The 25,945-nt window shown below is 39.2% G+C and overlaps 4 protein-coding genes across 5 annotated transcripts; 2 read left to right on the top strand and 2 right to left on the bottom strand.

Moving 5' to 3' along the window:
- The first annotated feature begins 1,260 nt into the window (after positions 1-1,260).
- Positions 1,261-5,694, top strand: LOC131793680 (QRFP-like peptide receptor). Of its 2 annotated transcripts, none has more exons than XM_059111130.2 (5): positions 1,261-1,371; positions 2,822-2,979; positions 3,401-3,665; positions 4,014-4,268; positions 4,818-5,693. In XM_059111130.2, exons 2-5 carry the CDS (start codon positions 2,873-2,875, stop codon positions 5,142-5,144), a joined length of 954 nt encoding a protein of 317 aa, XP_058967113.1. In that variant the 5' UTR covers positions 1,261-1,371; positions 2,822-2,872; the 3' UTR covers positions 5,145-5,693. The 2 variants fall into 2 exon arrangements, with proteins under 2 accessions (XP_058967113.1, XP_058967115.1); XM_059111132.2 differs by having other exon boundaries at positions 1,322-1,375; positions 4,818-5,694.
- Positions 5,695-7,932: 2,238 nt separating this feature from the next.
- On the top strand, positions 7,933-12,431 carry LOC136276720 (allatostatin-A receptor-like). Its single transcript, XM_059111129.2, has 5 exons — positions 7,933-8,078; positions 9,907-10,064; positions 10,489-10,753; positions 11,243-11,497; positions 12,018-12,431. Exons 2-5 carry the CDS (start codon positions 9,958-9,960, stop codon positions 12,342-12,344), a joined length of 954 nt encoding a protein of 317 aa, XP_058967112.1. The 5' UTR covers positions 7,933-8,078; positions 9,907-9,957; the 3' UTR covers positions 12,345-12,431.
- On the bottom strand, positions 12,387-16,972 carry LOC131793679 (trichohyalin-like). The gene is made up of 3 exons (XM_059111127.2): positions 16,708-16,972; positions 13,770-15,590; positions 12,387-13,258 (listed from the first exon to the last, which is right to left on the bottom strand). The coding sequence occupies exons 1-3, from the start codon at positions 16,717-16,719 to the stop codon at positions 13,058-13,060; spliced, it is 2,034 nt and encodes a 677-aa protein (XP_058967110.2). The 5' UTR covers positions 16,720-16,972; the 3' UTR covers positions 12,387-13,057.
- Positions 16,973-17,500: 528 nt separating this feature from the next.
- On the bottom strand, positions 17,501-25,899 carry LOC131793720 (uncharacterized). Its single transcript, XM_059111192.2, has 12 exons — positions 25,700-25,899; positions 24,560-25,188; positions 23,744-23,923; positions 22,909-22,951; positions 22,730-22,794; positions 22,409-22,523; positions 21,984-22,063; positions 21,610-21,653; positions 20,943-21,196; positions 20,317-20,369; positions 18,335-20,011; positions 17,501-17,966 (listed from the first exon to the last, which is right to left on the bottom strand). The coding sequence occupies exons 2-12, from the start codon at positions 25,136-25,138 to the stop codon at positions 17,715-17,717; spliced, it is 3,342 nt and encodes a 1,113-aa protein (XP_058967175.2). The 5' UTR covers positions 25,139-25,188; positions 25,700-25,899; the 3' UTR covers positions 17,501-17,714.
- Between the last annotated feature and the right edge of the window lie 46 nt (positions 25,900-25,945).

The raw sequence follows: 25,945 nt of genomic DNA, 5'->3' as shown, positions 1-25,945 counted from the left end.
CGATTTCTTTCATATTTGAATAAATGCTATTAAAATAAACAGATACTTTGAATTACTTGACTACCACCAGATGTTAATCCGACAGTGAATTCACTATTCTAGCAAGCGATAGAAAAATACATTTTACGCTTCAATATAATCCCCGAAAGGATTTCATTCACTTCACACAGATAAAAGTCGACTCGCAGTTGAATCTTCCATGGCAATCAATTTTCAGAGCTTAGCTGATTTAAATGCCAAATCCGCCCACACCTCACTTCGCTCATTGATCTAGAACAAAGCAATAGGGTTTTAAGGTCATGGTGCGGTTCTTTCAATTCATCATGATCAGTGACGCAAACCTAGTTATTTGGGTGATGGAGACTGTAAAGAGCAGGAGCCATTGTTTCTATGCGCTGGTTACAATGAGCATTTTGTTTACAAAATGGCACCTTCACATACCGCCCGATTAAAGAAAGGTCATCGCCAAACAATAACTTATGATTTTATTACTACTCCAGTTCAAGGTTACTTGGAAAATAACCAAAAAAAAAACAAACGTGCATAAATGTCTAAGAGAGAATATGCTTTATCAAATTCAATTTGAATAAAACCTATCTTTTCGTTACCATGATGGTATCGCTAACTAAAAGAGATAATTTTGATTAACAAAATGCTGGAGGATGAATCTATCTACAATTTGTATTATTTTTTCCCCCGTGCAAACCAAATATGTAACCACTGGTTTGGGTTTGATTGTAAACATGTTTCTTTTCTGTTCATATCATCCTCGTGACTCTTTCCAGTAATTTTTTCTGAGGTGATTTACGAAACTTCCCCAAAGCCGAATGCGCCGACGAATACGCCCTCTCAGCGCTCAGTCCCAATACACGAACAATTACCTTAATCCTCGTGAACAGTGGAACAGTGAAACTCCTTCAGGACAGAAAAAAACTGCTCATCCTGTAGACCGTGAAAGGTCTGGGTATGAGACCATAGAGAGCCTTATGAGGGGGGGAAGGCATCAAATAAAGTGACAGGACCAAAATCCCCCAACCTCTCTCCCCCCACAGCCAGTCAGTAAATTAAGACGAGTCCCTTAGTTTCCCGCGTTTTAATTGGATGAGTGCCCTGGCTCCAACAACTTCTTCACCTTGCTCGAGGGTTCACTGCGTCACTTACAGGTTTGAGGTTTCCATGGTAACTAAGTATAGCCAATCAGATGTAACGAGACCTGTTCAGAGCACTTAAAATTTATTTCAAGCACACTTCAACTGTGCAGTGTGAACATACCTAATTGTATTTTAGAATGAAAATTGTTTTCATTGAAGATTACGATGAAGTAAGATTCGAACAACCGTCAGTTGCAGTTTCAACGTAAAGACAATTCAGGTTGGTAAGTCATTAGATGCCATAAATTCATTTTTCGGGTAGCTTGATTTGTAGGTTTTCAAAACAAAAAATTCTTAAATTTGTGCCAAAGTCTGGCAAGGTATCTTGCGAACAAAATCGATTCCTTCTTTTTAGATTATCCATTGCCACCTAACAAGCGCTTTAGAATAGTTTATCATGATTTTACTTTTATACAATTTAGATTTTTTCGCACGGGTTCATTAGTTATATGGGACATGATGTTATATTCTGTATTTTTCTTAAATGAAAGAAAGATTCCGTGACTCGGCATTGTTATTTTCAAATCAATATTTTTCGAGTTGCGTCGAGCGTTTCCAAGATATGACGCTTTCTTCAAAATATTACATTTCTTAATGATCTTTTTCCTAATGTTCGTAAAAATTGGTTTTAATAAGAGCAAATGGAACGGAATTGATATCTGGGAATAGAATTTTCATCAACGTTTGGGTTGTACCTGGATTGAAACATTTAACATTCTCCGCCAACTTATTAATGTTCTCTATTTAATATTTACATTCAGGCGGCACAAATAATTAATTTATGATCGAAGCTTGGCACTTTTCTTTCTCTTTTGTTCATTTTATCATTTAACTTTTTTGTTTAAAGCTTTTTCACACACACGAACACACACACACACTTACAAAAATCACTTTGAATTAAAGATCAAAGCGATGTCTTAATTGTACATTTTTTTTTTGGTGAGCACGTCAAACTTCAATTAAACTTTGTTTCCTAGCAATTACTGCCTCAGAATTTTGTACGTGATCGGTTGTAAAATCGACGGAACCCCATTAAATTTATTGCTCTTAGCTGCGAGTTGACGTTGTCATTTCTGAATAATGCTTACAATAGTTTTGACAATTATGATAGAAAAACATTATCGTAGTTTTTAATTTACGTTTCCTTATCGGGCATATACTACGTCTCATTTGTTTGGTTTTTCTTATTGATTGGAATCCTCGGCAAATGGAAAATGTTTCTTCAATACGGCCAAGTGTATTTTATGAAGGTTTGAGTGTTGGACGTCTTAACTCACTGAAACTTGCTCTAGAGAGCGAGCTTAGAGTGCACACAACGTGCTGAAATAATTGCAGTTACTGAACACGCTGTAGGAGGCCTCTATCTACGTTGTCGATTTTTAGAGTAAAAGCACGTGTTGCTGGGAAACGTTAAGTTATAAAATTGCCATTAAAATCAGTTTAGTCGCAATTAATTGTGGTCATCCGAACTTTCCTGTTCCCGACGGAGACAGGGAAAATAAATTGTAGTAGCAAGGAATTTATTACGATGTGTATACCATGAATTTATAATTGAGCAAACCAGTCTTCATCAGGAAATTATATGAAAGGGGGCTCATAAGATTTTAGGTTTCTGAGTAAACCTTATTCATAGAGGCGCACAAAAAAATATTGGTAACTTTTTTTTTCAGTTTTCAGACACAGTAACCTCTGTAGCTCAATAGTATTGCCAACCTTCCGTCATGTCATCTGATGTTGCCTTGACAACCGCACTGACCATACTCATTATTGTGGACATCAGTGGTAACTGTTTGGTCTGTTGGGTCGTCAAGAGAAATCGGGATATGAGGCATGTTGTATCTGTTAAAGAATACTCAGCCGTGTGTCCCTTAGTTATAGGCTTAATTTCGTCTTCAGGGTCCTCATAGTAAATGCAAGCAGTAAGACAGGGCCTCGGGAACGAGGTCACGTAATGCTCAATTGCGTTTCCAGCTCAACACAAGCGGAAAGGCATGCGCAGTGAGATGTTATCATTAGCGCCTTTCACATGGGAAATCACTAGGTAGAAATGCGCACGCATGGATCCCTATGCCTTTGACGAATAGTGAAATCCCCTTTTCGCAGTTAATATGCTCTTTTATTATCCTGAATTTACCGCCTATTCGTGAGAAAGCAAATCCTCATTTTCCTTTTCTTCTTAATCTTACTTCTTTGAAGCTTTGCTGGTATTGTTTGAATAATATTGTTTGAATATCATCTTCACTCCGTAGGACACCGTTTAATTGGCTGCTTGTCAACCTAGCTTTAGCAGACATTACGTTCGCGTTGTTCCAAGTACCGAATCACATTTTAACGTTCACCCCCCCTGACGGGACGATTGGCTCAGCTTTATGCAAAGTGCTCACCGCTGGTAATGTGGCCTGGGTTGGGGCGGCGGCTGGATCTATTACTCTGGTCGTAATAGCATTTGAACGTTACTATACCGTCAGGTGTCCTGTTAGTGGCAAAGGAAAACTTACCAAGAATACAGTGAAGGTGACAGAATAGAAATGTGATCACAATATAATGGTACTAGACTCGTGCTCAAAAGTTTACAGCTTTACATCGGTATTACTGTGCTGACAAGAAGAATTTGATATATCTTAACCCTAAGCAATCAAAAGCTTCTTCTGATCATTTCCTTTATTCTCATGACCTTGATGCTGGATTCAGGGTTGATATTGTAAGGAGAAATTACAGGCTAGACACCGTAGGGGTTAAAGAGCTCAATGTATAGGGTCATTGTAATGGGTCTTCTGTCTAAAAAAGATTGCACTGCAAATCCTATAGTACCAGTCAGGAATAAAAAACGTGTTGTTGATACAATATCTTTTGATATCTCAGGTTATCATTCCTGCTTGTTGGATCTTTGCAGCGGCAGCCAACATACCTCTTTTCTTAGTTACAAAATATGATGAGAAAACAGGAGACTGTCAGTGGAACTGGCCTGAAGACTGGATGGGTGCGGCGAATGAGACCTCATGGCTTGTGCTGTTGGCCTGTATTCCTTTGACACTGATGATCGGCTTATACTCGAGGGTCGTCTATGAATTGTGGTTTAAGCCTCGTGATGGTCCTGAAGTCGTTTGTAGGTACAAGGTAATGATGACTTAAGACAGTTCATCTCGTATCACAGAAAAAGATGAATAGCTCAGCTAACTCGGTCAAGCGGGTGGAAAGTAATCAGCGAAAAAAAAGTGAAAGAAGATCTTTCTCTGTGTTTTCTTGGGTCGACTTATTGTCTTTGCGTATTTCTTTTCATTCTTGCGTCGTACGAAGCTAAGAAAGAGGGGAGGGTCTTAGACTAGGTATAAAACAACTTCGTTCATAGATCCGTACCAATGACGCTCTAATAAAATGCGATTGAGATATCATTCCTTCGCCTACATGATATCTGAACGGTCCTACCAAGAATTCTGACGTCACCGATTGAGCTTCAACTCGCTCACCCAGCTTTCCCAATATCCCACGCAGACAACATAACAAGATATTTTACGCGTTCCTGTGGATTTTGCTATTATGCAGTGGTGGGTTTCACACTTAGGAATAATATGACCTATCGTTAAGGCTCAGAATTATTAAACCAACTTAGTGAGGAGCTGTTAACCGAGTGGTTCATTCTATTCTACCTACACTCTTCTTTTTCAGGGAATACTGAGAGTGCGCAAACGAGTCACATTGAGTGTAATCACTGTCAGTGTTATCTTTGGAATCTGTTGGATCACAGGCCTTCTTATTTACGTCTTGAGTTACTATGACATTCTTGTGTTTGGTTCGGCTTCTCACGCCGTTTCTGACACTATGTTTATGGTTAATTCTTCTGTCAATCCTTTCGTGTACGCGCTGCTCAACGAACGTTTCAGGCAGAAGATCAAGGCAATGTTACACTGCACGTGCAAATCAAAAAGATACTCCCCTGCAACACACGAGCCAGCAACGATAATCCATCATAAGCACCAACTAAATACCAAGTAAAAATCAAAACAATTCAGAGGAATTCACCATATTAACAGTGCATATTTTGAAGTATTTTTAATCTATAGCAGCCCGACCTACTTCCCACTAATTAGATCCTCTCTAGAAAATAACCGCGTGGTGTTTAGATCAGTCCTACGATGTACTTAGAAATATTAAGTTTGTAACATGTCTTAGATGAGTGTCGAAGTTTTGCCGATAAAGGCTGATTGCCCAAAGTCCTAAACATGATCCAGGTCTATAGGTGGATAGGTCGAAGCTCGCCACACAATCATTACATGAAATCATTGTCCATATAGGAGAGGATGAACCAAGAGAGACCGTCCTCTTCTTTTAAAATATGCGCAACTCCCTTAGCAAGAAAAACTTAACATTACATTTTAGGGTATGGGTTCTTGTTCGGATAATCAGTTGCACGGAATGATGTACATACTGAAGCGCAAAGTTAGGCGCCTCATTCTCCCTTGCTCATGTGTTTATAGTTTTATTTAAGTGGCACTTAAACTTGTTTCTTTTGCTTAATATTTGATTTTTGAGAAGAAATAACAACGATAAGAAATATTCATCGTTAACTTTATCATTATGAAGTATCGATATTTCTAGAAACAGCATAGGAACAACTCCATACCATCCCTGACAAACAGTGGCAAACGTGATTTCGCGATCAAAGAGGAGTCTGTTATGAGGTGATTGAATTATTTCGTGGATTTCTTTCACTGCCACTTTTGTTCCTCGAAAATTCCCTTCAAGGACTCTTCCCCACGCGCCAGCACCAAGAACCTTATCGGAGAGTTTGATTTCTTCTCCTGTGATGATCCATGGTTGATCTCCACGGAATATGTCAGTAGTTTGACGCGCTCTATCAATTTCACGTTCTAAGACACGGTTACGTCTTTGATATGTTTCAACATCTGCTTGAGCGCGCTGCAAACGTTCTTCACACGCACGTTTCTCGTCACGTAACGCATCATACGCATTTCGTTGTGTTCTGCGCTCGTCCTGCCATTGCTTCTCGAGTTTATCCAGTCGATCAGACGTGCGACTTCGCTCCCGCAATTCATATTTATCATTAAACATTTTCCAAGAACGAGAATTCTATAGGTGTGGAATAAGAAAGAAACGGGAAAATAAGTCGCGTTAGTCTATGAATTAAGAATTTCCATTGCTGACTTGAAGACATAAGGAAAAAGGTTTCATCATGTTCAAGTTTTCTAGTGAGCGGTCTGCTTACGATGTAATCGCATCCTATTCAGGTTCAAGCATCATTTCGAAATTTTAAAGACTTAGACGTCATAGGATAAATGCTTGGTGACTGAATTTGGTGGGGCCGGAGGGAAAATATTTGGCTTTCACTTCTGACGCACGAACAACCATGCCGCTTCCTCGAGCTAAATATTCCTTGTTGGGCCCTTCCTCTTCTAGACACTTCACTAAGAATAACATGGGATTTACCACAGTCATTTTTATGTTCTTTCGTTTCAAAGAAGCACCACAATCAATTTTGAATTATTTCGTCTCAGAGAAGCACGAATTACCCTGACAAGTTCGTATCTTTTTTTTAATAATGGTACTATGTATGTTCGGACGGTGTAGCCATAAGAGAAGTACTCGTGCAAATAAAATTCACACGAACAGTTATAACTTAGATGCAAACAGTATTAGCTACTGGTCAGCGGATGAGTTTTTAGAACAGCTCCTCGTCATGGCTAAATCAATTTGGTTGTAGAATTGAAATAACAAAAATAAAGAACTTCATGTTGGGTTAGTCGCTGAGATTAAATTCTCATATAAAACCTTCACAACTATGTCACCATCTATACCGAGTCTATAGTGCGAGTATCAAACTGCTTTTTGCGAGCGTAGCGCGAGTTAAATTTTGGTTAGCTAAAACGGAAACGGTAAATACCTTTTTAAAACACGTTCATTTTAAATACAACCGTTTGTGGCTGCAAACTTAAAGAATCACATAACACTGAGGATCTACAACGAGGAAACTTACCGTATTCTTCATGTTTGATTCCTTTCAATCTACTGCGAAAGTCGCAATTCAGATTCTTTGAAGAAACAGGCTTGCAACGTGGACATCAACTGATAAAACCCTCACCTAACGTTGCTAACACATCCTTCAACTTGATCGCTCGCTCGTGTGAGAGCTTCACCAGAAAAAACAAGGCAATCACATGGCGATAAAAACACTTAAAATCTGGCCAGAGGTGACAATATTTTTACCTTCAAGACCACTTCCTTTAATGTTCATTTTCCACCCACTAAAAGAGATGTTTTTGATTAACAAAATGCTGGAGGATGAATCTATCTACAATTTGTATTATTTTTCTTCCCTGTGCAAACCAAATATGTAACCACTAGTTTGGGTTTGATTGTAAACGTGTTTCTTTTCCGTTCATATCATCCTCGTGACTCTTTCCAGCAATTTTTTCTGAGGTGATTTACGAAACTTCCCCAAAGCCGAATGCGCCGACGAATACGCCCTCTCAGCGCTCAGTCCCAATACACAAACAGTGACCTTAATCCTCGTGAACAGTGGAACAGTGAAACTCCTTCGAGACAGAAAAAAACTGCCCATCCCGTAGACCGTGAAAGGTCTGGGTATGAGATCATCGAGAGCCTTATGAGGGGGGAAGGCATCAAGTAAAGTGACAGGACCAAAATCCCCCAACCTCCCTCCCCCCACAGCTAGGCGGTAAATTAAGACTGGTGCCTTAGTCTCTCGCGTTTTTATTGGATGAGTGCCCTGGCTCCAACAACTTCTTAACTTTGCTCGAGGGTTCACTGTGTCACTTACAGGTACACTTCATCTGTCCAGTGTGAACATACCTAATTCTATTTTGGAATGAAAATTGTTTTCCTTGAAGACAGGGATGAAGTAAGATTCGAACAACCGTGGGTTGCAGTTTCAACGTAGAGACAATTCAGGTTTGTAAGTCATTAGATGCTATAAATTTGTTTTTCGGGTAGCTTGATTTATAGGTTTTCAAAAGGAAATCCTTAAATTTGTGCCAAAGTCTGGCAAGGTATCTTGCGCACAAAATCGGTTCATTATTTTAGATTATCCATTGCCACCTAACAAGCGCTTTGGAATAGTTTATCAGGATTTTACTTTTATACAATTTAGACTTTTTCGCACGGGTTCATCAGATATATGGGACATGATGTTATATTCTGTATTTTTTCTAAACGAAAGAAAGATTCTGTGACTTGGCAGTTTATTTTCAAATCAATATTTTTTTTCAGTTGCGTTTTGCGTTTCCAGGATATGACTCTGTCTTCAAAATATTACATTTCTTAATGATCTTTATCTTAATGTTCGTAGAAATTGTTTTTCATGAGAGCAAGAGGAACGGAATTGATATCTGGGAATAGAATTTTCATCAACGTTTGGGTTGTACCTGGATTGAAACATTTAACAATCTCCGCCAACTTATTAATGTTCTCTATTTAATATTTACATTCAGGCGGCACAAATAATTAATTTATGATCGAAGCTTGGCACTTTTCTTTCTCTTTTGTTCATTTTATCATTTAACTTTTTTTGTTTAAAGCTTTTTCACACACACGAACACACACACACACTTACAAAAATCACTTTGAATTAAAGATCAAAGCCATGTCTTAGTTGTACATTAATTTTTTTTGTGAGCACTTCAAACTTCAATTTAACTTCATTTCCTAGCAATTACTGCCTCAGAATTTTGTACGTGATCGGTTGTAAAATCCACAGCACCCCATGAAAGTCATTGCTCTTTACCTGCGAGTTGACGTTGTGATTCCTGAACGATACTTACTTCAGTTTTGACAATTATGAAAGAAAAACGTTCTCGTAGTTTTTAATTTACGTTTCCTTATCGGGCATATACTACATATCTTATTCTTTTGAATTTTCTTCTTGACTGGAATCATCGGCAAATGGAAAATGTTTCTTCAATACGGCCAAGTGTAGCTTAGGCGGAAATCATGAAGGTTTGAGTGTTGGACGTCTTAACTCACTGAAACTTGCTCTAAGTATCGAGCTTAGAGTGCACACAACGTGCTGAAATAATTGCAGTCACTGAATGCGCTGTAGGAGGCCTCTATCTGCGGTGACGATTTTTAAAGCAAACGCACGTGTTGCTGGGAAACGTAAGATCAAGTTCGTGATCGAATCCTTATTCTTTATTCATTGAGGAAAGTTTCGTTGATAAATTAAGGTGTTGTTGCCTATTGACAGTTTATCCAACAATTTATGTAAAGTATGATTGACATTTGATTAGAAAAATGATTATGACATATTCTATTTTTCTACCGGAAATTCTCAGAAGTTGCAATGCACCAACCTGAGCTTAGAAAAAAGTAAATTTTGATTGTTTTGATCATGCTGTTTCATACTATTGTTTTCTGAACGTGAGTCACAAAAGATCACGTCTGTATTCAGTTCGTCTTTTGAATTTATCTAAATCGGATATTCAAGTTATAAAATTGCGATTAAAATCAAGATCTGAGTCATATACTATACAGAGGACTCAAATCTATTATTGGTGGTCGTCCGAACTTTTCTGTTCCCGAAGGAGACAGGGAAAATAAATTGTAGGAACAGACATATACAGTAACAAGGAATTTATTAAGATGTGTATACCATGAATTTCTGATTGAAAAAACCAGTTTTCGTCAGGAAATTATATGAAAGGGGGTTAATAAGATTTTAGGTTTCTTAGTAAACCCTATTCATGGTTGCGCACAAAAAAATTTTTGTAACTTTTTTTTTCAGTTTTCAGACACAGTAACCTCTGTAGCTCAATAGTATTGCCAACCTTCCGTCATGTCATCTGATGTTGCTTTTAAAACCGCACTGGCCATACTCATTATTGTGGACATCAGTGGTAACTGTTTGGTCTGTTGGGTCGTCAAGAGAAACCGAGATATGAGGCATGTTGTATCTGTTAAAGAATACTCAGCCGTGTGTACCTCAGTTATAGGCTTAATTTCGTCTCCAAGGTCCTCATAGTAATGGCATGCAGGAAGATAGAGGGCTTGGGAACGAGGTCACGTAATGCTCCATTGCGTTTCCAGCTCGATATAAGCATAAAGGCATGCGCAGTGAGAAGTTATCATAAGTGCCTTTCACATGGGAAATCACGAGGCAGAAATGAGCATGCGGGGATTCTTATGCTTTTGACGAATAATGAAATCTACCTTTCGCAGTTAATATGCTCTTTTATTCTCCTGAATTTACCGTCTATTCGTGTGAAAGCAAATCCTCATTTTCCTTTTCTTTTTTGCATCTTACTTCTTTGAAGCTTTGCTGGTATTGTTTGAATAATATTGTTTGAATATCATATTCATTCTATAGGACTCCGTTTAATTGGCTGCTTGTCAACCTAGCTATAGCAGACATCACGTTCGCGGTTTTCCAAGTTCCGAATCGCATTTTAACGTTCACCCACCCTGATGGGACCATTGGCTCAGCTTTATGCAAAGCGCTCACCGCTGGTAATGTGGCCTGGGTCGGGGCGGCGGCTGGAACCATTACTCTGGTCGTAATAGCATTTGAACGTTACTATACCGTCAGGTGTCCTGTTAGTGGCAAAGGAAAACTTACCAAGAATACATTGAAGGTGACAGAATAGAAATGTGATCACAATATAAGGGTACTAAAATCGAGCTCAGAAGTTTACAGTTTATGAGTATGGGCGCCCCCTTCAGAGAAAGAAATGCCAATGAACCGGCAAGAAGCAAAAGTGTAGCGTACTCAGAATCGGCCATTAATAACCACCTAACATCAGTATGCACATTTTCTACACTATTCTCTATTCAGATTCCAAGGTGCTGACAAGAAGAATTTGAGACCATCACCCTAAGCAATCAAGAGCTTCTTCTGATCATTTCCTTTATTCTCATGACCTTGATGTTGGATTCAGGGCTGACATTGTAAAGAGAAATTACATGCTAGACACTTCTAAGGGTTGAAGGGTTCAATGTATAGAGCCATTGTAATGGATCTTTTGTCTAAAAAAGAATTGCACCGAAATTTTAAAAGTTTCTCCTTATAGCACTGATTAGGAATAGAAAACGTTTTGTTGATTCAACATCTTTTGATATCTCAGGTTATCATTCCTGCTTGTTGGATCTTTGCAGTGGCAGCCAACCTACCAACTTTCTTGGTTACAAAATTTGATGAGAAAACGAGAAACTGTCGGTTGAATTTGCCTAAAGACTGGATGGATGCGGCGAATAACATCTCATGGCTTGTGCTGTTGGCCTGTATTCCTTTTGCACTGATGATCGGCTTATACTCGAGGGTCGTTTATGAATTGTGGTTTAAGCCACGTGATGACCTTGAAGTCGTTTGTAGGCACAAGGTAATAATGATTTAAGACAGTTCATCTCGTATCACAGAAAAAGATAAATAGCTCAGCTAACTCGGTCACGCGGGTGGAAAGTAATCAGCGAAGAAACGGTGAAAGATCATCGTTGGCTGCGTTTTCTTGGGTCGACTCATTTTCTTTGCGTATTTCTTTTCATCCTTGCGTCGTGCGATGCTAAGAAAGAGGAGAGGGTCTTGGACTGGGTATAAAACAACTTCATTCACAGGTCCGCATCAATGACGCTCTAACAAAAAGGGGTTGAGATATTATTCCTTCGCCTACATAATATCTGCACGGTCCTACCGAGAATTCTGACGTTACCGTTTGAGCTTCGACTCGCAGAAAATAACATGGTGCTTTACGCGTTCGTAGGGATTTTGTTATTATGCAGTGGTGGGTTAAACACTTAAGAATAACTTAGCATATTTGTAAGGCTTATAATTCATAAAACAACTTAGTGGGGAGCTGTTAACCGAGTGGTTCATTCTATTCTGACTACACTCTTCTTTTTCAGGGAATATTGAGAGTGCGCAAACGAGTCACATTGAGTGTAATCACTGTTAGTGTTATCTTTGGAGTCTGTTGGATCACAGGCCTTCTTATTTACGTCTTGATTCACTATAACATTCTTGTGTTTGGTTCAGCTTCCAACGTCGTTTCTGACATTATGTTTATGGTTAATTCTTCTGCCAATCCTTTCGTGTACGCGCTGCTCAACGAACGTTTCAGGCAGAAGATCAAGGCAATGTTACACTGCACGTGCAAATCAAAAAGATACTCCCCTGCAACACACGAGCCAGCAACGATAATCCATCAAAAGAACCAACTAAATACCAAGTGAAAATCAAAACAATTCAGAGGAATTCACCATATTAACAGTGCATATTTTGAAATGTTTTTAATCTAGAGCAACCCGACCCACTTCCCACTAATTAGATCCTCTGTAGAAAATAACCGCGTAGTGTTTGGATCAGTCCTACGATGTACTTAGAAATATTAAGTTTGTAACATGTCCTAGATAAGTGTGGAAGTTTTGCAGATAAAGGCTGATTGCCCAAAGTATTAAACATGATCCAGAACTGACAGTAATCTTTTCAGTAAGGTCTGTAGGTGGATGGGCCAAAGCTCGCCACACAACCATTACATTATCCATATAGGAGAGGATGAACCAAGAGGGACCGTTCTCTTTTTTTATCATATGCGTACCTCCTTTAGCTAGAAAAATTTAAACACTACATTTTAGGGTATGGGTTCCTGTTCGGATAATCAGTTGCACGGAATGTTATATTTAGGTGGCACTTAAACTTGTTTCTTTTGCTTAATATTTGATTTTTGAGTGGAAGTAACAACGATAAGAAATATTCATCGTCAACTTTATCATTATGAAGTATCGATATTTCTAGGAACAGCCTAGGAACAACTCCATACCATCCCTGACAATTTACTTTACAAGGTATCGTTGCTCGAACGAACACTTCATAAAATTCACGGAAGCTTCAATCACGTGCGAAACATGTAAGATGATCTCAGACTTAAAATCCTAGTTCTAATGTCTCACGTGGTCATAGGCTCTAACACATTGATGACATCAGTCATGGTACATCGTGTAAGCGGATATGGTGTGATGCACTGCTCAGCCAACTCTCTCAGGTCCTTGTTCCACATCAGTGCAATTTGTCGCTCTCTTTCAGCAGGATTAGGTGTTTGGTTGATGCAGAGTTCACAGAGGAGAACACCAAAGCTGTACACATCCATCTGTTGGGAAGCAAACATGAAGAGTTGTAGATCAATGTCAGTATCTGAGCAACTGCCCGCCTACCCCTCCCCTAACCCAATAAAACATTTGATAAGATAACAAGATGGGGTTAATGTTGAGTTTGGGGAGGAGTAGGCGCGCAGCTGCTCAGATACTGAAACTGATCCGATTTTGTCTGTTTTTTTTTTCTTTGCAGTTTTATCCAAAACAAATTATTAATTGCAAGAAAAAGATTTCAGGGTTGGGAAAAAATTGTCAAGCCAAATAATTAGTCGACAGGTTTGACGAGCTTTGCTACGTGGGTTTCGCTAAGCTACTCTTTGACTCAGTCCGGATAAAAAGCGACTGTTATTGTCTGTCTAATTACCTCAAACCGAAAAACTCGGAATAAGAAATCCTAGACACTGATGTTTATGAACGCACTTCTCTATGATATTTTTATATGATAAAACCTAGATAATGGAGAGACTAGACGGGTAAATTTTCCATAATTGTTATCACATTTTTTACCTTGGGGCAGTGTCTAGAACTGTTTGCTTCAGGAGCACAGTAAAACGGATTTCCCGGATTCTCTGACATCTTGCTTCCCATGAACTCCGCTGACCCAAAATCGCAGAGTTTCCCGCGCCACTTGTCACCTTGGCGCCAAACCATGACATTCCCGCTGTTTACGTCACGATGCAGTATGGGATTGGGTCGAAAGCAGTGAAGGTAGTTCAGACCATAAGCGACATCAAGCGCCAGTATCCTGATGTATCTGTTGCCTAAGGTTTTCTCATCTTTAACAAGTTGAGACAAGGACATGTCCATGAGTTCCGCCACTAAGAGGGGTTTGCTGGTACGGTAATCAGCCACAGCTAAGAACTGTAAAATACATGGATGTCTCACTAAAGTGGCAAACGTGATTTCGCGATCAAAGAGGAGTCTGTTATGAGCTGATTGAATTATTTCGTGGATTTCTTTCACTGCCACTTTTGTTCCTCGAAAATTCCCTTCAAGGACTCTTCCCCACGCGCCTGTACCAAGAACCTTATCGGAGAGTTTGATTTCTTCTCTTGGGATGATCCATGGTTGATCTCCACGGAATATGTCAGTAGTTTGACGCGCTCTATCAATTTCACGTTCTAAGACACGGTTACGTCTTTGATATGTTTCAACATCTACTTGAGCGCGCTGCAAACGTTCTTCACACGCACGTTTCTCGTCACGTAACGCATCATACGCATTTCGTTGTGTTCTGCGCTCGTCCTGCCATTGCTTCTCGAGTCTATCCAATCGGTCAGACGTCCCTTTTCTCGAGTTTTCTAACGTTTCCAAAGTCCTGTCCTTCTCCAAAAGCAAATTATCTTTGCGTTTAAGTTGATCTCGGAGTTCAATACTCTCATCTCGAGCTTGCTGCATTGCCTGGTCCTTCTCTTTTAGTCTTATCTCTAACTGGTCGAGATATGCCAAGCCTCTTTCCTTCTCTCTGTTTAATCGATCGACTGAAAACTTTCGTTCAAGGCTGATCTTATCGCAATCTCTTTTCTCTTCTTGAATTGTTTCCTTTTCACGCTTTAAAGAGTTTATCTCGCGTTCTCTCTCTCTTAGAGTGCTAAGATTTTCTTGCAGTTGTAGCTTATAGCGTTCATTTTCTCTCTTGAGGGACTCAAACTCAACTTTAACATCTAAGTCAGCATTGAATGCTTCTCTGGAATGATGGCCGTTTTTCGTTTGCTTATCCAAATTTTCTATTGTGCTCTGCATTTCTTTCACTATCTCCTCTTGTTCGGCTAGCTGTTTCTGTAACAGCTCAACTCGATCTTTCGCTTCATTTAATAATCGTTCTTTTTCTCTTAGCTCTGACTCTTTTTCGTCTATTCGTTGAATAAATGTTTGCATTTTCTCTTGAAAAGACTGGATAACAAATTCCTTGCCTTCAATGACCTGCTCCTTTTCCTCAATGCGCTCCAAGTGAAATTCTCGTTCAACAGTCAAACGTTCAAGAATTTCCTTTCCTTTTGAAAGAATTTCATCTTTTCCATGCAGTTCTATCAATAAATGTTTAATCTTTGCTTTCATGGCCTTCTTTTTACGGGGAATGTGCTCTTCAAGGTATGTTTCGGAAAGTTCTTGATCAGCTTTGCTCTCCGTTTTCAAATTATCTCGCTTTTTCTCTTTCTTTGGTCTGGCTTTGGCCTTAGAATTGTCACATGCTGGGATTTCTTTATTAGATACCGTGTTTTCGTCATCCTCGTTTCCAACAACTTGTAAAGTTCTCTCGACATCTGAAGAGTCCTGTGAGCTGAATTCTGGGATGACTTCTCCAATTTGTTCAAGTTCTTTTATGCTCTGAAAGATAAAGTTTTTGTAAGAGCATGTAACACTTATCTGAACTCACTGAATTTGTGAAATCCTAAACATCCACCAACCGTTTTCAAAATTAAGGCTCCGTTCACGCAATCTTATGAAAAACCCTCTTGAAAGCAAGGACGTTTTTGAGGCGGGGGGGGGGGGGAGGAATGGGGAAGGGGGGAAGGGGGGGAATGTGGGGCTGTTGATGTAAGCCCACTTGGAAACAGCTGTGCGACTCCACACCCGCAATTCATATTTATCATTTAAACATTTTTCGAGGACGAGAATTCTTGGTGTGGAATAAGAGAGAAATGGGAAAATAAGTCGCGTTAGTCCATGAATTACGAATTTCCATTGCTGACTTGAAGACATAAGGGATAAGGTTTCATCGTGTTCAAGTTTTCCAGTAAGCGGTCTGCTTACGATGTAATCGCATCCTATTCAGGTTCAAGCATCATTTCGAAATTTTAAAGACTTAGACGTCATAGGATAAATGCTTAATGACTGAATTTGGCGGGGCTGGGGACAAGCAATTGGCTTTCGGCGATGACGCACGAACAACCATGCCTCACCCTCGACACTTCACTAATAATAACATAGTTTTTACCACAGTCAATTTTGCATTCTTTCGTTTCAAAGAAGCACCAATTATCTTAACAAGTTCATGCTATCTATGATCCCTTCTTTGTAAACATTGGTATGATGTATCTTCGGACGGTGTAGTTATAAGAGAAGTACTCGTGCAAGTAAAATTCTCAAGAACAGTTCTAACTTAGATGTAAACAGTATTAGCTAGCCACTGGTCAGCGGATGAGTTTTTAAAACAGCTACTCGTCATGGCTAAAGTAATTTCGATGCAGAATTGAAGTAATAAACATAAAATTTCATGTTCGGTTAGTCGCTGAGATTCAGTTCCCTTGTAAACCCTTCACAACTCTGTCACCATCTACAACGAGTCCATCGTACGAGCATCAAACTGCTTTTCGTGAGCGTAAAAACGGTAAAGCGGAAACGGTAAAAAACCTCTTTCAAGCACGTTTATCAAATACAACCGTTAGTGGCTGCAAACTTAAAGAATCATATGACACTGAAGATCTAAAACGAAGAAACTTACCGTATTCCCCATGTCTGATTCCTTTCAATCTACTACGGAAGTCGAAATTTAGATTCTTTGAAGACACAGGTTTGTAACGCGGAAAGCAACTAACAGAACCCTCACTTGACGTTGCTAACACATCCTTTAACTTTATCACTCGCTCGTGTGAGGGATTTATCAAAAGTTATCTTTACAACTTGTCGAGATGCACATCAACTGACTTAGAACCGAGGTGCAAACGTTTAGGGAAAGTTCACTTCAGTCGCTTCTTGTTAAACCTTTGATAATTGTTTCAAATGCTAATTATTATTGGCATTGCGTTGTCAAACTGCATGGTTAACTTGTCACGGACAAAAGACTTGCTCAAGTTTAAATTATGCATATCGTGCTCAAAATACACGCTACGTAATCGGTAAGAAAACAAGGCAATCACAAGGTGATAACAACACTTAATACTCAATATTTTTACCTTCAAGACCACTTCCTTTGATGTCATGGCCTTCATTTTCCACCCACTTTCCACTTTTCTCTATTTTTGTGAAATAAACCTCTTGAATACAAAAAGAACTGGGTATAGCCACTCAAATCGGCATTTTCAACCACATAATAGTTCAATGGGTCTTGGAGTGAAATGCGGCCAGGTTTTTCAAGTATTCGCGTCATCATTTTCGCAAACCACCCCACATAATGGCAGCCATTGCTTAAAGCTACATAGCCTGCATAAGCACCTGTTGGATCCGAAACGAAGCGTGATCAAATAAAATCACACCGACATTTCTTTGGCTTTTCTATGACGCATGAGTTCATCATGATAAATAATAAGTTTTGTTTTTTATTTCTTTTTTCACTTTTTTTTGGTATTAAAATCCTTGAAATCATAAATAAACTCAACGTTTAAATAAGATGGTAAGATATTTAAAACAATAAAAAACGTACAGATTTCCCTCCAAGAAAATTGTACCGGTGTTACACCAAAGTTCAAAGTTACTCTAACAAGTTCGTGAGAACGAAGACATAATAAGGTTTCATAAAGTAGCTGTTCTTCCATTCAACGACACCAGTCCCAGCGCTCGTATGGACTCCGATTGCTGAGTTAGCACCGCGATGACGTCACTGACGGAGGGACGCGTTTCAGGGTCTGTTAGGACACACCGCATGATGAGCTCTCGGAGAACACCGTTCGTTACCAGGCCTATTTGTTGATGGATCTGTTGCGGAACCGGAAGCTCTCTGATGCACATCTCGCATAGCAGTAAACCGTAACTGTACACATCCGCCTGGAAGGTGAAGTAGTCGTAACGATGTTAAGTGGGACTTTCAGTCAAGGGATTAAATCGTCACTAGAGAAAGTGTCTCAGAATAGGAGTGTCCCTCTCAATGAATATATCAGATACTAAAGGTAACAGGAGCACTCAGTAGGTGTCTGAGTCTAACTTCATGATTAGAGGTGTCCTAAAATAGATTTTCCACAAAAGCGGGAAGTAACAGGCATTACTGCACAAAAGTAGAGGACATTGATATAAAACAAGGGAGACTCAATGAAAATACATGCAGCTGATAACAAGCTCAAAACACTGATCAAACTTCGAATAGGGATCTAAGGTTCCGCGAGGAACTTTTATTAATAATACGTACACATCTTTACCTTTGGAGATTGCTGGGAAGTAAGGGCCTCAGGAGCAGCGTAAATTCTGGCTCCTGGATTGACTGTCATGTATTGGCGCATGAAATTTGCTGCTCCGTAGTCTGAAAGCTTTGCCCTCCAACAGTCATCCCGTCTCCATAGCAACACGTTTGAGCTGCTAATGTCTCTATGCATGATGGGGAAAGGTTTGTTAAGATGGAGATAGTTGAGTCCTTTGGCGACATCCAAAGCGAGACAGATGATCTCCTCTTGGTGCAGAGCCCGCTGTTCTAAAACTCTCCTCAAATCCGTATCGAGTAGTTCGGTTATAAACAAAGGGCTGCCATCATCATTCGTCGCACCAATAAACTGTAGCAGGTGAGGATGTCGGCATCGTGATGCGATACTCATTTCACGCTCAAAAAGTCTGCGATTATGCGGTGACAGAATAAGATCGTGAATTTGTTTCACCGCGACTTGACAACCGCGAAACGTTCCTCCGTAAACCTTTCCCCAGGCCCCTACACCCAAACTGTTTTCAGTGAGAGTTACTTCCTCTCTTCGAATAATCCAGTCACGTGGCTCAAGGCGACGATATTCGGCTAAGGCGTCTTGCGCCACAGAAACCGCTGATTGCAATTCTCGCAGTCGACGTTCGCTTTCGGACGCGGTTCGTTCACTCTCTCGGATTCGTTGTTCGTACTGTTCGCGCTCTCGCCCCATGGTCTCTCTATTCTGTTGCACAATCATTCTTTCTTCATCTAGTTCTCTCTCCGTTGAGATACGCCTGCTTCGCTCCTCGTCCACTTGAATCTGCAGGTTCCTTAACCTTTCCTCCAGATCTCTCTTCTCCTCGCGTTCCTGCTGTAAAAGATCGAGCTGTTCAGCAATAGTGTCCTGCTTTGTTTGAATATCTTCTTGACTGGACTGACTCGACAACCGTTCACTTTCCAGACTTCTCTCCAGCTGGGTGCAGGCATTTCTCGCTTGCCGCAGCTCCTCTTCCAGCCTTAATCTTTCCTGCTGTTCGTCACTCAGTGTTCTTTGTATTTCGAGCAAGCTTGTCTCCTTCTCCCTCAGTTGCTGCTCTCTCATGTCGCGCACAGTTTTCTCTTCATCCAGCGCTCGACGAACACGAACAAGATCATTTTGAACTTTGCGCAAATGGGAACCCGCTTCACGCTCTTGTTCGAGCTCTATTTGAAGCTGTCGCAACGAAACACGCTCTCGTTCTAGTTCATTATTAATCATAGCTAAATTAGCAGCTTGTTGTGCTAAGACGCGATCCTTTTCCACTACAGTGTTTTCTAAGACTCGAAGACGTTCTCTATCGGTGGAATAACTTATCTCCAAGTCTCTCATTCGCCCGAGTTGTCGTTCTTTCTCTTCCTCCATTTCCTGCAGCTTTCCCCTTTCTATTTCAAGCAGCTTCTGGTGTTGTTGTAAGTTCTCCCTTTGCTCCTTGCTGTGCTGATCCAGTAAGGTGATTTGCGACTGCATTTTTGTATGATGGAGAAGAATGTCCAGCTTGACAGGTTCAAAACCAGTTGTTTCAGGTTTGTCCATGTTAAGGACCTCTGACGCCTTCCTTCGTCTACTCCGAGTTAGTATGGCGTTTTCTGCTAAGTCATTTTTTTCCGCCTGACATCCCGATTCAGCCTGCTTTACACCACTAGAGGGAGATACTGGTTCCTTGGCCTGTATGAAAAAAAAACAAAAACAAAAGAAAAAAACCAATTATTTTTTGACGAACGTCACCCTTTCAGTTTTAAGGGTAAACTGCCATGTACAATTGTTTCATCACTTTTCCACGTCGGTGACCGCACCTACCCCATTCCCCCGAAAAAGAATCGACATTCTGATAACTGTAACGGTTTCCCTCAAAATATTCATTGATTAACCTAATGGCTCCTTTTACGACCCTGGTCTTATTATTGCAATTCTTCCTCAATGATTTATACACACAAAGGAAGTTTACGAAACACGATATAAGAATTCCTCACCGGAGGAGACTTTGTTTCATTTGTGAGAAGCTTTTTCCGAGCATGCTTTTTACCTGCGTAAAGAAATGAACATAAAAAATTATCTAGTGCTAACAAAAAAAAGAAGTAAATAGGGTCGTTTAAGTCCAAGCACATATATATATTGGTACGTAAGCAAAAAATGAGGTTGGGGGTGGGGGGGGGGGGAGGGAGAAGGGGCGGTAACCTAAAATTATCCAGGATGAATAACAAGACCTATAGTTGCATCATACTACATGTAAGAGAAGCAGGTCAATGTGTAGCACCTGTGCAATTCCATCTTGCATGCATTCTTAGCCTTTATTACGATGTACATGTCATGGCTGCAACTCAGTGCATGTGCTGCAACATGCAGAGTAGCAGAGTAGAGATGACGTTTTACCATGAAAGACTTTAAAAGGTTTTCATAACTTGATTCCGAAATACGCAAAAAGTACGAGAGTGATATAAAAAATGAATAAGCTATATACATGAATGAACACAAAACAAACGGAACTATTTCAACTAAATTACACAGATTCCCAAGTTCGCGGCATGTAACTAAAAGAGTTCTTCACGAAGAGTACTTTAATTACACGGATTATTTTAATAACAGAATACAACAGTACCTTTGGGTGTTAGTATTTTCCTTTGCTCTAAATTGATCGGGCTTCTTGTGCTCAGGCTTCCTGTGCTCGGGCTTCCAGTGCTCGGGCTTCCAGTGCTCGGGCTTCCTGTGCTTGGGCTTCCTGTGCTTGGGCTTCCTGTGCTTGAGCCTTCTGTGTTTGGGCCTCCTGTGATTGGTGGATGTGGACTTTGTGGCTGTTCACATGGAACAACAACATCTTGCTTCTTGTCGAAAAATTCCTGTGCTTCCTTTAAACTTGGGATAACAACAAAAAAAGCAATTTTTGAACACTCCCATTGTACAAAAATGTTCAATTATTTTTCTTGGGAAGGGCAAGCAAGTTGATGTTCATAGGTGCATTTGAAGGGGAGAAAAGGGCAGGGCGGAGGCTTTCTAGCCTGCCCATCTCTAGCAGCTCCTTGCTGCACTACCTAATAGCTAACTTCCAAGCTACAGCTTTCTTTTTCTCTTATTTGTTGAAAAAGCCCCTAAGAGTGACCATTCTGGTAGAATTATTTTAGAACAACTCCAAAGATGGTTGTGTGCTGTTGAGTTAAAGAGGAGCAATATCAGGAAACATTTACAACATTTATGGAGAAATACATGTACTCTCCCTCCCAAATTTAAAGTTAAATGAAATATTTAGCCAATGTTTATCCTCTGTATACCTCAGCTCACTCCACGATAGCTGTTCAGCAAAACGGTTCTGAAACTGAAATATGGCAGAAGAATTTACAATCAATTTTGCTCTTCAGTTTGGAAGTTGGAAGAGTAAGTTTCTCAGCTAAATGCTTTTCTGACTAATATCTTACCAGCTCTGGAGAAACTATACATTCATTCCCCAGTCAAAGCAAGTGACTGTAAGTGATTTTTTGATTGGTAATTGAATGCTAAGTAAAAGCATTAGCAGAAAGAGGCATTAAACCTTGAGTCACAAAATTTGGATCATCAGTTAAACACACTGAGATATAGAATTAGAGTATACAATTAGAAATAATTATTTATTAATTATTGTGCAACACAACAATGATAGAAAACCCACCAATTCAATTAAGTCAGCTTTAGTGTCTCTCGGTATCACTTTGTAATTCATCACCAGAACAATGTCCCTCTTTCTTGTATCTGGTACAAAATATAATTGATGTATAGTATCATTCAAAACTAAGTTGACAGTTTTGACTCAAAACTCAATCCTACAAACCTATAGACAATCAGAGGCAGGGGTTTCAAAAAGGTTTGAAGTAGGCATCAGACTTTGCAGAAGTAAGTGACTGTGAAAAGTTCATTAAGGGCTTAAAGATAATTATTTTGACCAAAACAACCAGCGACATGTTATCGAGTAGCTGGCAGTCGTTGAACTGCTTTAAAACCCCTGAAGGGACAGTTGAGAACTGAGGCTTGAGGATCAAAAATCAAGGATAAATGAATAAATTCTGCATCATTCTCTATATATGACAGCTGGCATACCTTGACTTTCAGGGTCTAGAAATTTTCCTTGATCCTTACATTTTTCACAAATGGCAGCTGCCCCAGCAGGCGTTGGTCTGGCAACAAGAAGTAAAGGGGAACCCACAAAACTTGCCTATCGAAAGACAAAGAACAAACAGTGGCTGAGACTATCACTTTATGCTACTGTGCAGCATGAGAAGCATTTAGTATATGTCTATTAATGAAAATACTGATGATAAAAATAATGAAGCCACTAGCTGTCATAATTTTGAAAACTGTACTGGAAAGGAATATACTAGAAAAATCAGAGCATACCAGTAAGTAACATTAGTAATTTACCTTGCATTCTGTTAAATCTTTACAAGGAATTCTGAAGTGGTGTGAAACAGTTTTGGAACCAATTCCTAATCAAGCATAAACACATTGGATAAATTACCTTGAGGGCTTTATTTGTGTGAGAAGCATGCACTTTCCAAATCACAGCTCTTATGACAAAATAGTAAAGAGGGTGAGTTTACCTTCATTTGTCTCCATTTCTATGAAAATTTTCTCTGCATATATCTATTAAAAAAAATTGCAAGTACTTCATCACTCAATCACAACTATTAATAAATAATTATTAGTATCAATTGTTCAAATCATGGCATTCATGCAATTTTTCCCCAGTATTTTAAAAATTCTTAATAGAAAAAAATTCATAGTGCATGGTAGATTGCAATATTTTAATTAGTATAGAACTTTAACTTGTGTAAAGTGCTTCTGAATATTGTTTATTGTTTTAGCGCTAAATAAATTCCTTATCATTATCATTATCATTATCATTATCATTATATATGATAGGGTGCTATCTCTTCAACTCCCATGAGTTATCAAGACAGAATTTCTCCTTTCAATATGAAGCAGACAAATGGCGAGAATAAAGAAAAATTTAAATTAGGGGATTGTGAGATGATCCAATAATAAATTCTTACATCTTCACTCACATCAAGAAAATTGTATAGCAGGCAGTTAGTAGAATTACTGATGAGATCATGGCTGTGAAAGGGTTAACACTTAAACTACCATGACTGACCAAGACAGAATCTCTTCTCACAATACATGTAGAGTACCAAGCAGATGAATGATGAGCAGAAGAAAAATATCAATTAATTAGGTAATTATAAGTTGATCTGATACCTAATTCTTGGCATTATTATCATAAGAATTGTATGGCATATAGTAAGGAGAATTTCTTAAAAGATCTCGGGAGTAAAAGCAGTAAGGACCATGATCACTTTGTTTCTTTGCATTACCAGTAATTACTTGTAAATCAAATATGAAGTACCCCTAACAAACTCATTGCCTTATACATACCTTTACTGGAGCTGATGCCTTTCCTGTAAACTCTCCAATCTGAATGTTACCCACATGAAGGACAATGTAAATTGGCCTCTTCCGGTTCACTGACACAGTCGGAGCAGCTTTCAGTGTTTGCAGCTTCTGTTCCTTTACCTCTTTTTTCTGCTTTGCTATCTGAATTTCTTGCTTTGGTTCCTAATAGGTAAGGAAAATAAGACAATTTTAACCCATTCACAACCAATATCTAAAATAAAAATTCTCCTTACAATCTGTCATACATTTCTTATACAGTTTGTTCTGAGAATTTGATGTACGATCAGGTGATAATCCCCTAATTAATATTTTTTGTTATACTCACTCTGCCTGATATTGTATTCATACTGTAAGGAAAAATTATTTCTTAGTCATTTATGGGAGTTAGTGTAACCAATATTTATTTACTGGTCATAAAACACCTTATAACACTGGTGCATTCTTTGTTTTAATTCAAATTAAGGTGTAAATTGCTTATTAGTCAATTCATTCTTAGCAAAAAAGTATAACCAAGTTAATTTGTGCCTTCAATGAAATTCTCAGTTATCATTTATTGGTGTGGTGATGGAAATAACTAAATTTAAACATAAACAAAGGAGCCATGTCAACAGATTAACCTTGCTGTAATTGGCATGGAATAATGAAATGATCTATGATTGTTTGAAACTGGTGTCATGATTTGCCAAAGAAAATTGGGTGGTCTTGGAATGCAAGAATAGTTTTGACTACCTCAATTAAAACTTACTGTGTAATTACTTTTTCAAAATATCCCACAATCTTATTGTCTCTGATACTTACCTTTGATTTTTCACCTGAAGAGGAAGATTCACCAACAACTATTTTGATCTTGTGTTCCAAAGGTTGATCTTCTACTGGAGCTCCCAACTGCCTGGAAGCATTAATTCCCTCTTGTAAAACAGATGTACTATTTCCTTCAAAGCCAACACCTTCATCATTCATCTCCTGGTGATCAATATCCATGGCTTCCTCGATATCAGATCCTTGATTTGTAAGATGAGAGGCTGAAGAAAAAAGTGTTGCATTGAACTTTGCAATTCTAGAGTTTGATGAAAAGTTACTGGAATGATCAAGGTGTATGCCAGGGTACAAATTGTTTGAGTTGTTTCCACTTCTGTAGTGTCCCAAAGGAATTTTCTCCATGCTGGCATTTCCTGCTGTTAGATTTACTGGGCCTCTCTGCCATGTATTGCTGTTAGTAATGTGGTATCCATTGTAGGTTTTTGCACGGTTTTTATTGTGCCTCTGAGAGCTTAAGCTCTTTGATGATCTTGCTCTAAGACTGTGATTACGAGCACTGTCACTGGCTACAATTACTTTCTTTGTTCCTTCACCCTTGTCCCGCGCAAATGGTTCCATAGCTGAACCAATCACATTGGAATTCTCATTAGAAAATCAGCCAAGGTGGCCTGTTTTAAAGAAAGAAGAAACATATTATTAATGATAAAGACAAACAGATTTAATAAAGTGAGACCTATTGGGAGACATTAACAGCAATTACACCCTGATTGTTTCGGCGAGATTGATAGTATTTCCAATCTCTTCTGCCAAAAGTAATAGTTTAACTTATTGTATCGATAAATTCTCTTTGAAATAAAACAAATGGTCATTCAATTTTTTTTTCTCTTGTTCACTAACTTCCGGTTCTCACATGAGCAGTTTCCAACCCTGGAAAATAAAAGGCTTTGCTTGTGACCCATTGGAAACAAAAGGCGAAACCAAAACAAAGTGTAACGACGGTTGTTGACGTGTACATAAATAACTCGGCTTAAACCGGATCCAGATATCAACTTGTACCGTAAGAACTTTTGAAACTTTTAAAACCGGATGTAAAACTGACGATAGTTTCGAAAACAAACACGCACTCTAGTCCTTCCAAGTTAAAAATTTTAAATAAGAAAAAGCAACTGAAGGACATACCAGTCTGGTCCGTGTACGTTTTCGGCGCAAAAACCTCCACAGGCAATACCACACCCTCGCTTGACCGTACCTGAAATATCATCTTACATATCTAAGAGCAGATCAAGTGGATAAATGTACAGTTTCCGCTCAGTCCATCGCATTTGATTACAGCGCTGCCTCAGGAAAGAACGTTAGCCACTGTGTTGTTTACATCTGGAAATCTGCGCAGCTCTAATTCAGATCGTTGCGCATATGATGGTTTCA

This window comes from Pocillopora verrucosa, chromosome 9, assembly GCF_036669915.1.
Source record: "Pocillopora verrucosa isolate sample1 chromosome 9, ASM3666991v2, whole genome shotgun sequence".
NCBI lineage: Eukaryota > Metazoa > Cnidaria > Anthozoa > Scleractinia > Pocilloporidae > Pocillopora > Pocillopora verrucosa.
This window is presented reverse-complemented; position numbering and strand designations above follow the sequence as displayed.